This window comes from Astyanax mexicanus, chromosome 2 (assembly GCF_023375975.1).
Source record: "Astyanax mexicanus isolate ESR-SI-001 chromosome 2, AstMex3_surface, whole genome shotgun sequence".
Taxonomy (NCBI): Eukaryota; Metazoa; Chordata; class Actinopteri; order Characiformes; family Acestrorhamphidae; genus Astyanax; species Astyanax mexicanus.
Window position 1 is genome coordinate 59,022,291 of NC_064409.1, and position 17,117 is coordinate 59,039,407.

At 38.5% G+C, this 17,117-nt stretch overlaps 1 protein-coding gene across 3 annotated transcripts in view; it reads right to left on the reverse strand.

Annotated features, from left to right (window-relative positions):
- Window positions 1–17,117, reverse strand: part of rpgrip1l (RPGRIP1 like) — a 29,581-nt gene that overhangs the window by 6,412 nt on the left and 6,052 nt on the right. For 2 of the 3 annotated variants that reach the window (XM_007228199.4, XM_007228198.4), the window contains exons 15-26: window positions 16,580–17,032; window positions 15,207–15,349; window positions 13,934–14,300; window positions 13,484–13,707; window positions 12,663–12,752; window positions 12,510–12,569; window positions 12,255–12,411; window positions 10,111–10,208; window positions 5,760–5,946; window positions 5,482–5,566; window positions 5,152–5,288; window positions 3,686–5,017 (exon numbers count right to left, since the gene is read on the reverse strand). In XM_007228199.4, the coding sequence (XP_007228261.3) occupies window positions 4,899–5,017; window positions 5,152–5,288; window positions 5,482–5,566; window positions 5,760–5,946; window positions 10,111–10,208; window positions 12,255–12,411; window positions 12,510–12,569; window positions 12,663–12,752; window positions 13,484–13,707; window positions 13,934–14,300; window positions 15,207–15,349; window positions 16,580–17,032 (2,120 nt within the window). In that variant the 3' untranslated portion in view covers window positions 3,686–4,898. Of the gene's footprint in view, window positions 1–3,685; window positions 5,018–5,151; window positions 5,289–5,481; window positions 5,567–5,759; window positions 5,947–10,110; window positions 10,209–12,254; window positions 12,412–12,509; window positions 12,570–12,662; window positions 12,753–13,483; window positions 13,708–13,933; window positions 14,301–15,206; window positions 15,350–16,579; window positions 17,033–17,117 lie in introns of those variants that run through there. The other variant, XR_002650242.2, reaches the window with a different exon arrangement.

The following is a 17,117-nucleotide window of genomic DNA, read 5'->3' on the forward strand; positions in this document are numbered from 1 at the left end:
CTCTCAATAAGTGTATTTTTATGTCTGCTGGAATCAATATCCTTAAACACTGCTCTGGGAAGGGCCATCCCGGTGTGTCATGGGCAAAGTGAAGGTCATAAAAAAACTTAAATGTGAGCGTGTGCGAGCAAGCATTAACACTCGCTCACACACACCTCACTCACCTCTCTCTGCAGAAAAATAAATATTCTGCAAGGGCCCGCATCAGTCAATCGTTTAACCAGCGCCTGTACAGTAGCTTCAAAGCAGTGAAACTTTAACAGTGAGGTTGTAATTTTGGAAGTGACATGCCACGCATATATTAAAGTGCTGTTAATACAGAGCCAAGCAAAACAGGGGGTCAGAAGCCCGTGACCCTAGAGCAAGTTACTTAACCTGAGGAATGTCAAAGCTGTCACGCAAAGAGACGGTTTGAAAATAAAGGCCAAGCACAGCTAAAAGCCCCCCAGTAGTGATCTATTTGGCTAATTATTATGGTAAATCATGGCAGGTAACAGGGTTGACATGCAGGGGAGGGAAGATGACTGGGCAAGAGGTTAAGAGATTACATTGTGCCCTATGACGGAAAACTCTCCCGCTCTAACACCTCAGGATCACTGAGTCGTGGAGAGAGGTGGACAGAGTCAGGAAGGGCCACACTGTGAGAACAGTGATGTCCACACACCACCTAGTGGCTGTTTCCTTTCTTTTTGCTAGAGGCTTCTTCACACTGCGGTACAATCTCAAAATCCTCTTTAGCTTTATCTTTAACTTTTTTATTTCAGTCCTCATTCTGTGTCATCTTTCCTTTTCACTGTATCTGTTTTTTCTCTTAAAGAAATAATTTAGTGACAATTTATATGTATCAAATACAGTACCAGCCAGAAGTTGGGACACATTTTAAATTCAAATCCAAACTTTGAAGGACAACACATGGAATTATTTAGTAAGCAAAAAAGTGTTAAACCAGTATATATTTTAGATTTTAGATTTTTAGTAGCACCTCTTTGCAAATCTTGGCACTTCATCTCATTCAGCTTTATGAGGTAGTCACCTAAAATGGTAGTTAGATTTTTTAAGAAATGTTTCTATATTATGACAATAACTACTCAACTAAGGAAAGAAAAAAAATACTTCAAAAAAATGAAGGTCAGTTCATCTGAAAGTGTCCTCAAGTGCAGTTGCAAAGACCATCAAAAACATAACATTAAAACTGGCTCTCTTCAGGACTGGCCAAAACAAGAGTTGTCTCTGATAAGTTTACCAGCCTCAAAAACTGCAAATTAACAGCCTACCTAAATGCTTCACAGAGTATCTTTGTTTGTTTAACATTTTTAAGTTTACTGGATCATTCATTGTAATATATATATATATATATATATATATATATATATATATATATATATATATATATATATATATATATATATATATATATATATAGTGACTTAATGAAAAATGCAAATAAAATACAAATGCAGGTGTTTCTAGCGTCACGTTGATGTTTATTTAATCGCAGCCACTATGATCCTGAGATATTTCAGGTTTTGTATATTTAGTGTACTCAGTTTAATTTAATGTATTAATAAGCATCCATTTTAGACCTGAAACACGTTCCAAAAAAATTGGGACAGGGATACAAAAGGCTGGAAAAGTAAGTGTGACACTAATAATAAAAAATAAAAAAACTGCATTGTAAGCCAGTGGTACTAACTTACATGACTGGGTTTAAAAATAGCATTTTAGATTCAGACTCTATTAAAAGCAAAAATGGGTGGAGGTTTATCCATCTGTGAAAATCTGCATAAAAAAATTGCAGGACAATTAAAAAAAATGTTCCTCTGAATTCAATGACTTTTGAGAGAAAAGGGAGAAATCCCTGTGTGAGGGACAAGGTCGATTATATACAGTATAGGATGCTGGTGATATTTGGGCCCCGCCGGTGGAAATGTATAAAAAACGTCTTGATTCTGTAGTGTGCCATCATGTCCGAAAGGTCAGAAACTTACAATTTTGTCAATTTGATACTTATTTACTGGGCTGCATAGCTTCAGGTTGGTGATTTAGGCCTGCATTTAGCATAATGCTAACTGCTGCATTTTAAGCTTACATTAGTTTTTTACATTAGTTAACCACATTAGCCTAAAAGCATAGCCTGAAAGATAGAACAGATTCTGTCTTGTTTGAATTTGATTTTCCTCAAACTGTCACTTCAAACCATGACTAGAGTGACAGATCATGTTTTACCCTAGCAACCAGTTCTTCCCCCCTCCCTTCATTTCCCTCAGCGCAGCTCATCTGAATACATTTCTCCTGAAGCGAAGAGTGAGAATCTGCCTATATTCCAATACTGTAGTGAGAGAGAGAGAGCAAGGTCATCTCTTCATGCACCCCTGATCATGTGGTTGACAGGCCTGCAGCATGGCAGTATGGGCCGGCGGGCAGCGGCTCCAGCAGCGTAATGAAAGCGGCAGACAGGAGCGAGCCTCAGCCAGTCACACTCAGACGAGCGCAGTGCTGCGGCCCGGTGCAGGAGCAGTCATTCAAAACCACAGCGGGCAGCCCGAACCGCCACGCAAAGGCACTAAATACAGGCCCAGGGTCAGAGGTGACGGATTAGGGAGACAGAAGCGAGAGGCAAACATCATGCACCAGTGCCCGGAGTGGGCCTGTCGACTGTGGAAACATGTAAAGCACTCCCGTACTGTCCATTTAGGCACACATGTCAAAGCTTTAAATGAGACCATTACCAATTCATGAAAGGCTAAAGAAGTGTCCTGACATGAAACACTGCCATTCAAACCAGTGCTTTCCCAGTCAACGGCTCTACTCATGTTTATCGGCCTCTTCACACAAGGAAAAAGTTTGAAGCTTGAGTTTCTACTGTCTTTTTAAGAGGAGTAACGTTAGGTTATTGGTTAAATTATCCTAGCAGCTCAATTCTATAGATAAATGTACAGTGTGTCATTGTAAACTTGATGTGCCCCTAGTGGCCAAAAATAGAAAAAAAAAAAAAAAAAAAAAAGATTCAGGGTTTCAGTTCAGGCTCATTTGGGATGTGCCTGTGGTAAGTGGCCATGGTGGACTTGGAGGTTATCCATGTCATGAAAATGACATTTCCCTCTTGTAGCTTAGGTACCTAATTGAAGACTAGTCCTGTACCTTTTTCCCTCAATGGCAAGAACCCTTGGCGCAATATGACAGATGGCCCAAAAGACGTGAGGGGGCTACGAGGCCACCCACCCGCCTGTCACAGCTGTCAAAGGGCGGTGCTCCAATCATCTGCACATGACAACATGACCCGCCCCACGTCTTAACTCTGAATGCCTAATGAGACCACTTGGGACGCTGCTTCTTGTCTGCTTTTTCTATTTTTTTTGGTGTCTTTCTTTTCAGGTGGCAGAGTCATTTGCATATGTGCAGGGTGGAAGGTGGAGAGTGGAGAGTATCTCTGTGGCTGTGCTGGGCAGCACAGATCAATACTATTGATCAGCTCCTGAGCAGAGCTAATGATGAGGTTAGACTAAACACGTGAAGAACTCACCAACCATGTCAGAGTCGATACTCGGAGAAGGCGCATCATTAGACTGACAGGTTTCCATGCAAAGCTTTTAGCTCTGATCATACAGCTGCTGTGCAAACAATAATAAACTAGATAATGAATAAACATAAAAGTGACAAGCAATGAAGAAAATAGAACACAGAATAAAAAACAAATGTTTAATAAAACCACCAGGTACCATACAAACAGCCAATAAATAGCAAATACATCAACAAATACTGACTTATAAAATTCTATAAAACAATGTCTAAAACAAATCTCTCGTCAATCGAATAAAATACATTTGTATAAAAATACAATACTATTCTCTTAACTTAAAATCACATTCTAAGAGCCCTCACAGTAAAGGCTAAAACTTTCATTACCAAAGCCAGTCAGACCATAAGAATCCACTGCTGCTGGTGCTTTCTGCGCTAGACAGCTAGAACCAGCACCCAGCAGAGGGAGAGCATGTGTGCTGTGAGTCAACGCGCGTGAAAATGGGCATTAGCATTTTAAAGAGATGGATTAAATCCCATTAAATTCAGTTAGATTCCATTCCACTTCTTCAATACAAAAACAGCCGTGTGGCACACAGCGGCTAATGAGGCTTAACAGGCTTTTCATTAAGCACAGTTATTAAAGCGCTAAACATCATCACCACATCAAACTGAGCACTAGGGGCTTATACCCAGGGAGGCAGTCACAGAAACATATTCACATCATCTTAAAGCATGACACACAGGGTTCCACTGTAAGGGGAAGAAGCAATGCCTTGTGATGTTATTCATTTGAGAGGGCTTTAGTCACACATGTTGTTATTATTTCTTCTTCATTTTGAGGGGAATATAAAAAAAAAACAAAGACTCCTTCCTCTAAGTCTTGACTAAACACCTTGAGTGCAGTATTGAGCGCACCAACCAGAAAACCACAAACCCACCTAAATATGCTTAGGTCTGTTGTCGTAATTTTGTAAACGGTTAAGAAAAGAACTGAGAGTTCAAATTAAATTAGATTATTCTATATTCTCCCAACTTTTGAACACAGATACATTTATGTGTCCCACTACTGGTTCAAAATAAAAACTACATGATCAAATGAAGGCTCAACATCTAAACAAAGGTTATGTTTTTAATAAGTTTAAATACTCCTTTACAGCACTCAACAGAGTACATGCCAAAATGCTGAGAGGCTGGAAGTGTTTTGGAAAATCTACTTTTACCCCTTGTTTTGCTTTTTCCCATTTAATTTAAATGCTTATACATTTTTCACCCGCACCCACCACTGTAAACAAACCCTACTTTTTCACCTGACTGTCCTGACTGCAGCTACATGCTGTAAAATGGTCTGTGTGAGTATGGAGCTGCTGGAATGAAGCTTAGGCCAGAGAAGTGTGGTCGTGGTCGGGATCCTCCATGATGGATCGTAGAGCTTCCAGTGCTTCAACAGTCACCTTCAGACTGCCCACCACTTCACTGCTGTCCTGCACATCCACAACTGTAGGCAGAAAAGAACAACACTGATTTTAGTTTAGATTAAACACACACACACACACACACACACACACACATATGTGCACACACACTCAAGACCAAACAAACAACAACAACAAAAAAAAACTGCACACTCACTGTTGAGGCTAACATCCATCATGTCTCTCTGCTTCTCTAGAAGGTCAGGGATCCTGAGGTAAGCCACACCCACATCCTCACACTCCTTTTCCTGCTCCTCCTCCTCAGGTGGGTCACTAACTACTGTAAACTTGATGCTAAAACAGCAAATCAGAGATTCAGTCAGCTGAGGGCTTAATCAGCAATATGTATGAACACAAACATTTCAGACTGTTCCCTTTTAATGACATATTATTTGTCTGTAATGTATCCTATTTTTATTTTTCCCCAATATGAATAAATACTGACAATAAAAGAGAAAAAAAAAGATAAAGGGAAAAACTACAATACTTCTCTAGCTTCCTGTTCCTGCCTTCGAGTACAGCTCTTAGGGTATGGCGCCTGGCCTGGTTGTTCTCCACATCCACATGGATCACTATCAGGACAGACAATTACAGTAGAATTACAATAAAACATATGATGTCCCACTAAAAACTATAAAGTAATCTATAAAATATATACAGAAATGCAGTTAATATACAGATTGGGCATGTTACTTCTTTATATTTCTATAAATGCTGTATAAAACACAAATATACAAGTAAACAAGTTCAGCTATGTGTGCCCACCATTGCTATAGTTGTAGTAGATGCTTTGACCAGGCGGTGGTTTGGGCAGTGACAGGGGTGTCTCCACTGTGGGAAGGTCCAGGAAACAATACTCCACAAACAGCCTGATCACAGTGGAGTCAACTGTGACCCTGGAGTCTGGCTTCAAACTCAGAGACACGATCTCCACACGGATCCGCTCAAATGGCTGGACAAACGATACAAAAAACAGCAACATAAGATCTTTAATCGCCATTTTTTAATCACACACACACCCACAATAAGCTTCAGAGTACAGATGGATATAGGCAATACATTGCACAAAAAACAGCCAATAGGTTTTTACAGTAAAGATTTTTTTTTAATGGTAGGGTCAATCTCCTGAACATAACCCAATGTTTCTCAGTCTTTGCCCTGGAGACCCCACTGTCTTGCACATTTTAGTGGAAAGTCACTAAAATGTGCAGGGTAGGGTGCATCCAGTGTCAAGTTTCTGTCACTGATTTTGATGCCATTTGAGAGTGACTTTGGGAGTGTTTTTCACCTATTCCTGCTGACTAGTGTGCTTGTGGACTGCACTGTTCGCTCACTATGATATCCAAACATGTTGTTCTTTTATGAAACAAGCCTTTTTTTGTCTTTACTTTTATCCAAGAGACAGCACTTTGTTTTTCATTTTCACAGCTGTCCTTCAGCCCAGTGTACTTGATTTAAGGGCATTTAGTCTGAAGAAGCTGAGTTTTTTTAATAATTCACAGGTGGAGTAAGCTAACATCTATCTGTGTAAAATTGGTGCTTTCTAAGAACATGGACTGAACATTTGTTGCATTTATATATTACAAAATATTCTGCAAAGTACACAGAATTTTAGAACACAACACAGCTTAGCATACAGAACAAGGAATGCCCATTGCACAGACTTGAAATTATGGTATATGTTTAAATAGTTTCTTTTAAAAAAAATGTATGATCTTCTTATTTCTTTTCTTTAATGCTTATCGCAAGCAAGACTCTGAGAGATCTCTATCTAAACCAGGAGAGACACCCTTCATTTTTTATATAAGGCATGCCAACTTCCAACACAGCTGGACTATTAAGAATGATGGGCACAATACAGGCAATATCCCTTTCACAAAGATGACACAGTGTCCACTGGGAATGTCTGTCTTATAATGATGGATACAGTTGGATCCATTTGTCTCTGTCTTGCGTCAGTCTGTCAGGGAACCCGGGCCAGTTTTTAGCTTTAAGTGTCTTCACCATGAACCTGTCAGTTAAAGAGATTTGGCCTACATGGGTTCTGTATCTCTCTCCCATCTCGCTCCTGTCTTATCATACGGCCTCCTTCACTCGACTCTCTATCACATATAATTTAGCCTCTTGTCCAGCGGTCCAACTGCATGGAGGGCTGAGCTTCAGTAGAAGCTGCTGCTGAACTAATGCATGTCAGCCTGTTGTGTGATAACTTCTGTTATGGGATCCAAATGTCAGTCCCAGTATTACTGACACAGAAAGAGTTGTTCTAGAGCCAACATCTCAATCCACAATGCTGCAAACCAACTGCATGCTGGCCTATTTAATTATAGCCTGTAATTAGTCTGCATGCATGCTGATCTTCTATTGGGAGAAATATGGATGGCATTAAAATATAGGTATAGATATACAGCTCTGGAAAACAAAGAGAGCACTTAAAATATGTAGTTTCTTTGAATTTAACAAGTTGAAATTCTCTGGAATATAATCAAGAGGAAGATGAATGATCACAACCTTCAAACCAAAAGATTATCCAAAAGCAGTGTGTAAGACTGGTGGAGGAGGACATGCCAGGATGCCTGAAAACTGTAATTAAAAACCAGGGTTATTCCACTAAATATTGATTTCTAAACTCCTAAAACATTTTGAATATGAACTTTTATTTTCAATAGGTCTGAAAGCTCAGCATCTTTTTAGTTATTTCAGCCATTTATCATTTTCTGCAAATAAATTCAAGGATTCAAGGATTCAAGGAGATTTTATTGTCATTCGCATCACATGTGGTACATGAGGTGGAACGAAATTGTGATCTCACGATCCAGTTTTACACCCAAAGAGCTGTTATTAATAGATATATAGATAAAAAAAGAATACAATAAAAGAAATAGAATATACAAAATAGATCGTAAAGTTGGGTTCAGAACCGACGTAAAAACAGCTCAAAATAGGGTGTTCGCTAGGAGCGTGAGAAGCCGCTGCACTAGTGCGCGCCGCCATCTAAATGACAATATTTATATTTGAAATTTTTTGAAGAAATGTTGTCAGTAGTATAGAATAAAACTTAATATTTTTTTAGGGCTGTATATTTATAGTCCCTGACTACACAGCATTTTAAACAGATAAGAACGAAAAGAAAATAGAGTCTATGACTAGGATTAATCCCTTATCTTCTAAATAGCTCAAACTACTAAAGTATAAGTGTGTGTGGTGTCTAAGACTAGATTTTTAAAAGGATTAAATCTGATTTATTCTTTTCCATCTGATATTTAATCAGAGTTTTCTGCTGATGCCGCTCTCTTATTGATATTTATGGAGTAGATGTACATAGGTAGTTATAAGAGTTTTCACAGTAAACAAAAAAAAGTTGCTGTAACATTATGAAGAACTGCAAACTTCATGCAGACTGTGATAACACGACATAACTAGACTGGAGCGAGAGTGAGGTAAAGTGAGGTAGACCTTCACATTGAACCTTAACACTAAACTACTTCTTACCCAGGGAAAAATAAAATAAGTACAGCCTAGAAAGAGCCTTGACAAGCTTACACTACTAGACAAGCCTATATCTTTTTTGTTATTTATTGTGTTTTACATTGACATTATATCAAACAGCGTTATCTCATATTTTTGTTGATATTGTGCACTCCTACTATGGACCCAACATGTTTTCTCTACTGAGAAACTATTCAGTTTGGAGAGGTACAGTATGGTGAAAGTGTATGCAGCACCAACTTTGTTATATTTTGGACTTAAATACCTCAAATTCTGGCTCTTTCCACAAGCACTGAAAGACCCCACTGGAAATAGCTTCCACTTAAAACATATTAAAATGCCTGCAATCTGCACTGCTCATTACTATCCAACAGAGGGACCCTCAGTCACTGTTCCTTTTTTATTCAACAGTGATGCGATTCATTTAAACCAAAACTATTTCATTTCAGACTTCAGTTCATTCAGTCATTCAACAAATTTAAAATTAACAACTTGAACAACAAATTAATGTTTTATATTCACTTACATGCCAAATAATATGGGACATTTAAGTAGTATCATGTACCATGACTTTTGTCATGCCCAACTGAAGATACAGCGTGCACTGTTTGCATGGATAATTCTAACTAGACGGTCCATGCATGCTCTTAATCATCACCACCCGCTGCACTGTCCACTGGCCTTTTATGATGTATTACCGGTACACACATGATGCTGTGGATCGAAGAATGTTAAATGCCCACACGATTACCATGAGCATACTGCAATCCCAAACCGAGCCCTGAGGTAACACTTCATGATCAATTTGCTTAGTGTTAACCAATGTCTTTTGGAGTGGCAGTGAAATATTCTTTATATTAGAAGACTTCCCTAACTTCTTATTAGGATCACTATCTTGTTATCAGGATCTTAGGAGCATGTGGTGCTGCCAATGCCAACTACTAAAATTATTCTTGGAATGCTCCTCTCAGTTTTCATTGAACAGGGATGTCAATAATTCAAAACAAGACCAGATTCCAGGTAAGTCACTAGACAAACAAACCTAGGATATACTGTAACTGTCTTGAATACTGAACATTATATATATTTCTTTAGTATGGAAGACAAGTTAGGGTTCAATAACTTGTTATTGGGCTCTAGGAGCCTCTAGGAGGATAACTTCTCTTCCCAACCAAATTGGCAGCTGCTCCAGTATAATCACTACAGAGCAAACTATTACCAGCACACACTTAAGAACAAATCTGGACTCATTATTGAGCTCAAAGTAACATGGAATTAGACACACATTTGGCGAAAAATCATCCCCATTTACAAGAGTAACTTTCTCTAATCATATTTATTTTCTCCTTATAGCAAAATGATATTGACAACCCCCCAACTTTACTTTAGACAACTGCAGCTAACTTCAGCAAAAGCAAAACTTGTTTTCCCCACTTAGCCTTATTACCGGTGTAAAATTCTCCCCTCCCTGGCTATGCTGTTTACTTAACACCCCTAAGATACAGATTAAAACAAACACAGGCCTGGATGTGGGCAAAATAACCCAGATGAAATGGTTCCTCGATGCTTTACCTCATAGACAGACAGACGCTCACATACACACTCACATAACACAGAATGTTCTTACCCGCTTCCTGCTCTGTGTGCTCGGAGCAGGCACAATGCAGTCATCGCTGTCTGAAAGGATCGATTCACTCAGATCTGTGCCTTCCACCTGCTGTATGTCTAGAGAGAGAGGCGGAGAAAAAAAGAACGAGGGGAGAGAAGGAGAACGAGAGAAGGAAAAAGAGAGAGAGACCATCATGTTAACTAAGCACAACAACAGTTACATCAGCAGTAAAGCATAAAGAGGAAAGAGTGACAGCAAGGTAAATTGTTTTGAAATTTGTAACTTTAATAAGAATACCAGAAGGAAGGGCAGACCTGTCAACCACCCCTAAACACTGAGGAAGACAGACTGTCTCTCTCGCGCGCACACACACACACACACATTCTCAGCCCCAACAGGTCAGGATAAGATAAGAGTGAGATGTTGGACAAGAGGACTTTAAAAGAGAGCCTCTTGGCCAAGGTCAACAGTCATTAACATTTATGTTGTTGGCTATCATGAGACAACATATCAGGATATTGGCAGCAGTGCTTGCAATATTAATGACTTATGTTTCTCACACTGCTGTAAGGAAGCCGGTTTTCACATTAAAGTGAACACGAAGCCTGGACATAAGCATTGTTTTCCCAGGAATGCACACAGGATCCAGTGTACAGCAGTTGTAGTGGGGCCTGTATTGAGCAAAACCTACTGCAAGCAATAAAAACAAATACACAAAAGAACCAAGCTTTGTTATTTGTAAGAACCAAGCCAAGGTTATTCTCCATAAGAAAAGTACCGGTATACAGATAATTCAGTGAGATAATGAACTGATGTGAACCTATCAATAACAAAATTAGATAAATATATGTAGTTATGTTGTCCCCAACTCTCTGTCATTTAACAGTACTGGATGGAGCACCATGATTCCACAGAACACAGTTCCACTGCTGTGGGAGCTTTAAACCTCTCTAGCCCAATTATTATTAATTATATATGAATTACATATACATATTTTTTTTTATTTCACTACTATTTGGACATATAGTGTATTTATATGTTCAAATGCTGTGAGTTTGTACTAATAAAACACAGTAATTTCCAATTTCCATGAATAATACCCAATGTCCAACAAATCACACACAATTTACACACACTCACCATAATTATAAATGTCAGAATGTCATGGCGATATTAGACTTTTATGATTTCTTTGAACTGTTCTTTATAAGAGTAAATATCCGAAAACACCTCATTTGGTACTCTTTTTAAGGGTTTTCTTTTTGTTGCTGAAATCAATGGTCAAAAATATACAAACACACTCTCAATGATACATTTAGAGAAAGTTCAACAATGTCTTTCAAAGCCTCTTAACTTTTGGTCAATTCTGATCATGTGATCATGATAGACTACAGGTGTAACTTCTCTATGCCCTCATAAAAAGGATCTGTTTGGTAGCACTCATGAGGCCCTATCGTATATCCTGCACAAAGTGCGCTGTAATGCTCTTTGCTACATTACACACCATTGGTAGTCTATTTTTACGCTTGCGCCTGCGCAGTTAAAATTGTGTCTGAGTTTAGGAGCATATCGTTGTGTGCTGGAAATGTGGTGTGTTCAGCTAAATTCCTGACGTGTTTCTATCTTGAAGGCGGAAAACAAAGGTGCACCAATGACTGATTTAAACCCTGACAACACTCAATAGTCACCCGTCCATACCCATTTTAGCTACACAAGTGCGCCACCCATAAGGCATGTGCTCAGCATGCATACCTCACCTCACTACTTACACACACACATATGTGATGCTTTTTTTCCTCTAAAAGGTGCATGCTGTACACTCATTGTGCCACAGAAAAAGAAAAAGCTATTTAGTTAAATAATAAAAAAATCATACTGTCACAACAAATTCATTCTCATGATGTGCACATGTTAACTTCTTTTATAGTAATACTAAGGAAAACCATTATAGTAAATATTTATAAAGCATTATTTAATGGTTATTATAGCTTTTATAATGACTGTAATTTATTAAACATATTACTAATAATCTTGCTCAAATTAAAATGACAGACATTACAGTGTATGCTTACTATCCCCAGCAACAAAATACCACTTCTAGATGTGTCCTGAATTTATGGGTTTTCATTCATTCTTCATTATCAAAATCAAGTGTGGCTCACCTTCTTCTGGATCCTGTAGTTCTTCAGAGATTTCTGACTCATCAGACAGAGACTGAGAGCTCACTGCAATCACCTGGCCTTCTGAAAAATGCGACTCCTCATCATCTTCCTCCCTTGAAAGTGTAGTGGCCTCCCCAATTTCTGCAACTTTTACAGTCTGTAGATAATGTCATTTTTTCTGTCAGTATATACAGGAAAAGAATGTATGCTGTGCTGTCAAAATGTACATAAAACATTATTACTGTATGCACAAACCTTTACTGTTGAGACAGTAGCATTTTCTTGATCACCACCAGGGGGTGTAGTTTTACCCATCTGAAGACACACACATACATATGTACATTACATATAAAGGGCAAATCAACAAAATCTTAATAGGAAAAAACAACAGGAAAACATTTATTTTACCTGAATTTCAGGATCTGTGTCTTCAAAGAATGAAACCTTTTTAGTAGCTGTTTTTGTAAGGGTACGCAGCCTAGGCTTCGGCAGTGGGCTCTACAAATACACAATAACAGAGTAAACAGTAAGCCATTGCCAGCACATGTCTTTGGATGACAGAATGGGTGCACAGCATAAGAAACACACATAAAAATTGGCAAATTTTACTTTTTTTGCCTAAATTATCTCCTCATGATGCTGCATCCACCTGTGTTAAAAATTCATTATCATTTGAATCATCATTTGATTCTACACCTTTAGAATAATGGCCTATGTCAAGAGTGTGATTTAAGCTAATTTATTATGCCCGAGCCTAAATAAAATTGGGCCATATAGGCTATATTTTGTACAGTTGTTAATTCTGTACTTTCGGTCAGCATTTATTCAGTAAGTCCACAAAGCGATCTTAAAATGCTCCACAATTTGTGGCTGTTGAAAAATGAATTGTTTTCTGTCTTTTTAATGAATATTTTAAAATGTTAAAGTAGGATTGTTTCTGGTTGGTTCTACAGCTCAATTGCATTAGCATAATCAGGGCAAAAGTCTAGCTCTATGCATGGCAACAGCACCCTTGTACAAAAAATACCTTTTATGTATCCAGAAGCATGACTAACAGTCATATAGCAAAATTCACAAAAAAAAAGAGCTAAGTGGGCCAATTCATATTTTTTATTTATATTTATATAATTTATATCCTCTTTCTTGATCTGCTTGAGGGGAGATTTCTTAATTTACTAATTTACTAGTTCATAACAAGTAGTTCATGCACTCCTTTGTCTAGAATGTACCTCAGAAACTGTTAAACGTGGTGAAGAATGAAGCTCTTTCTCCTGCTCTCCTTTTTCACTTCCATCTTCCTCAGCTAGTTTCACTGGAGTCTTTTTGGTAATAAACTTAGGCTCCTCTGCACTGATGGCTGAGCCAGGAGGAGGCAAATATGTCAACTTCCATTTGAGAGTCACATCAATGTAGCCACTGGCGGCGCCTTCTGAATCCACAAGCTCAAACATACCTGCGGAATCATTATAACAACAGAAATAGCCCTTACAGGCCTAGTCTATGTAAACACAGAATCAAACACAGAATCAAACACCTCAAACGTTCATGTTAAAAATAACCATAATAAAAAGAATGCTTTACATAGATGCAGTAAAAATGTAGCACACACACACACACACAAAAATCATAAATCAATTCATCCTATTTAAACAAGCCTAATGATTAAGTAGTCACCTCACCTGTAATGGCCTTATCATGGGCCAGAGATATAAGTGGTACTCTCGCTTTCCCCAGGTATAACTGATTCTCCAAGTCCAGATCATCAAACACATACAGGATCAGAGCTTCTGCCCTCAGATACGCGTCCAGATCAGCATTCATCGCCACAGGAAAGGTCACATGGTCTTCAAATTGTGGCTCACAGGTAGAAGGAATGATTGGCGTGTCGTGGTCAGGGAAGTCGTACAGTTTGTAGATGACGTACGGGTTGGGCTGGGAATGAGGGCCTCTAGATCTGAGGTTACTGCAGCAGCGTACCGTGACATGGAGTTCATTTAGGCTATCATCTTTTTTGAACGAAGTGCTCGGGACTGATGATGTTGAAGCCTGGGGAGTGGCCACACACACAGACAAAAACACACACACAAACACACACACATTGAGAAAACACTGTGGTTCTTTTTAAGCATTACCTCCTAGATTGTGAACTACAGTTTTTATTTACAGCTTTTTTCCCTAATTTTTCCCATTTTCTTCCCATTTCTTCCCAATTTTGCACAGCCAATTACCCAACCCATTCATTAGGACCCCCCCCCCCCCCCCCCCCCATCACAAGTAATGCCCCAAAACACCAGGAGGGTGAAGACTAACACATGCCAGCATTGCCGAGTAGAAAGCGCAGTGACTCGGTTCCGGTACATCAGCTCACAGATGCCCTGTGCTGTGGGTATCACCCTTTAGTGATGTGGGGAGAGAGCGCCATCTACCCACCCAGAGTAAGCAAGGTAAATTTTGGGGTTTGAACCTGCCACCTCCCGCTCATAGTGGCAGTGCTTTAAATCACTGGACCACTCGTAACCAGCTGTCCTTATTTTTATAGCATTTGATAATTACCACAATTTACTTTCACCAATTTCTCATTTTAATATGGTTATGCTAACCCATTTATAATAAAGCAAATATTGTTTCTATTATGTTTATTATGATTTTATTATATTCATAGTAACATACTATTTATAAACGATATATTTAGATTATTTTTAAATATGTTAAAAATAAAAAACATACAGTCAAGTCCATAAGTATCTGGACCATGACAGGATTTTTGCAATTTTGCCCCTTTGCACCACCACAGGAGATTTCAAATAAATCATGATGTGATTGCAGTGTAGATTTTCTTTAGACTTTAAATCAGCGAGTTTATTAAAAATTTAGTAAAAAAATTGTTAATCTAATTTGATCATCTATTCATAGAAAGACATGTACTCAGTTTATAGCGAGTGCTAATACTACCTGGCTCTGGTCTCGAAGGCTGGAACTGAGATAGCCCAGTGCTTTGGCTCGTTCCTTATACAGTCGGATGGCCTGCTCAATTGGAACTCTCAGTCTGAGCCAGTAGTCCAGCGTGCCAAATGCCTGGATCTCCCCACTAACACCTACCAAAAGAGACAGCAAGAAGGCAACAGAGGCAAGCAAAAACATCCATAGATAAACAAATCACTTAAAATCTTTTAAATGAGACTAATTGTATACGTTTAAATGTACTGGTACAGATTAGGGGTTACACCACTTGTCATTTTTTTGACAGTTTTTGACATAGCAAATCCTAAAGTAAAAAGAAACTTGGGAAGTTACTACTTATAGCTCTTTTCTGTCAGTGCTGTTTATTGAAGACAACAGCAATGAACGTATCATGTGTGAACATCATATTTTAAATAATAGATACACAAGGGCTCTAAAATAAACTTCCACATATAGAGCTTTACAGGGCTACAATGTAAAAGAGGAAAATAAACACATTAACAAAGTAATACACATGCACAGGACCTTACTTTACACCCTGTCTCTGACCGTGGATTTTTAAACATGGAACAAAAGAGATAGGTATGCTGTAATAGTCCATTCAATTATCTTTCTTGTTCAGTGAATAAATATATATATATATACATTTTGAATGGAGAATTTATATTGAGAGGAAAATAAAGTCTATGACTAAGCTTAATCCCTGTCTGGAAAACAACCCTATGACTTTTTATTTTTGTAAAACTACTCACTTTAGTAGATTTCAGTAGCTCTTAAAAAGTTAATTGTTTTTTTGTTTTTTTTTCCTTTCAAGTAGTCAATAGCTGCCCACTGCAGGGACTAGTTGCAAGGTTCATACACTTTTTAGTCAATAAATTTCCATGATTTTTTCATAACTTTTCCAAGCCAAACTTTTTTTCCATGACTTTTTAAGGCAAATTTTCAAATCAACTAAACTATAATTGAAATTGAAAATTAATTATATTAGGCCTAAAATTAATCTGACACACAAGTTTTGATAATAAAATCCTGAGAGCTTCATTGTGTCGGGCTAAATTACTGAATTAACTCTGAGCTGACTCAGATTTTGTTGATTTTAATGATTTTGTTAGCTCAAAATAGATTTTCTCCCTCAATAAACTGAAACAGAAAGGACTGTAGACCAAATTTAAATGGCTTTTCCAAAACTTTCCGGGTATTTTTATTTTTCCAAAACTTACACAGAACTGAAATTTCTATTTTCAAATTCCATGACTTAACCATAGGAACCCTTCAGTTGAGACCTTGGTCAACTAGTCAGTTAGTCTACGCAAAACCTAGTACACATACAGTAGAAATGTACACTGAAAAGGTTCTTAACTCACCAACCAACTGCAGGGTGCCGAACACCTTTCCCTCTCTTTCCAAGACCTGACTTGGTCGCAGCTGACCAGCAGCTATTGTGCGGTACGCCAGACCCTCAGCCAACTGCACTTCCACAGTAACAGAGCTGCTATGAAGGTAGTGCAAGAAAAGATCATCCACTTTCACTAAATACTGCGAGGTGAAGTTATAGGTTGGCTGGGACCCCCACACTACTGCCGTGGACTGAAGTTCAAAGTCATAAAATGCATAAGTGCAGAAGGTTGACGGGTCTTTGTCACCAAGACTCTCCAAAGCTTCAGGACTAAACAGAGCTGTGCCCAAGTGAACCTCCAGAAGATTCTCGCCTCTAGCCAGGTGCACAGTTTCATCAAACTCATCAGCCACATCATCTTCTGTGACGTCAGGTCTGAAGACGTGGGTCTTGGTTCCGTAGGCAATGTCTTTCAACTGGGCTACAGATAGAAAAAACAAGATGGTTAGAAGAAAGCTGTGAGCTTTGACAAAATCTAAAGGTCAACCAAGTTGTTTAAATGTAGC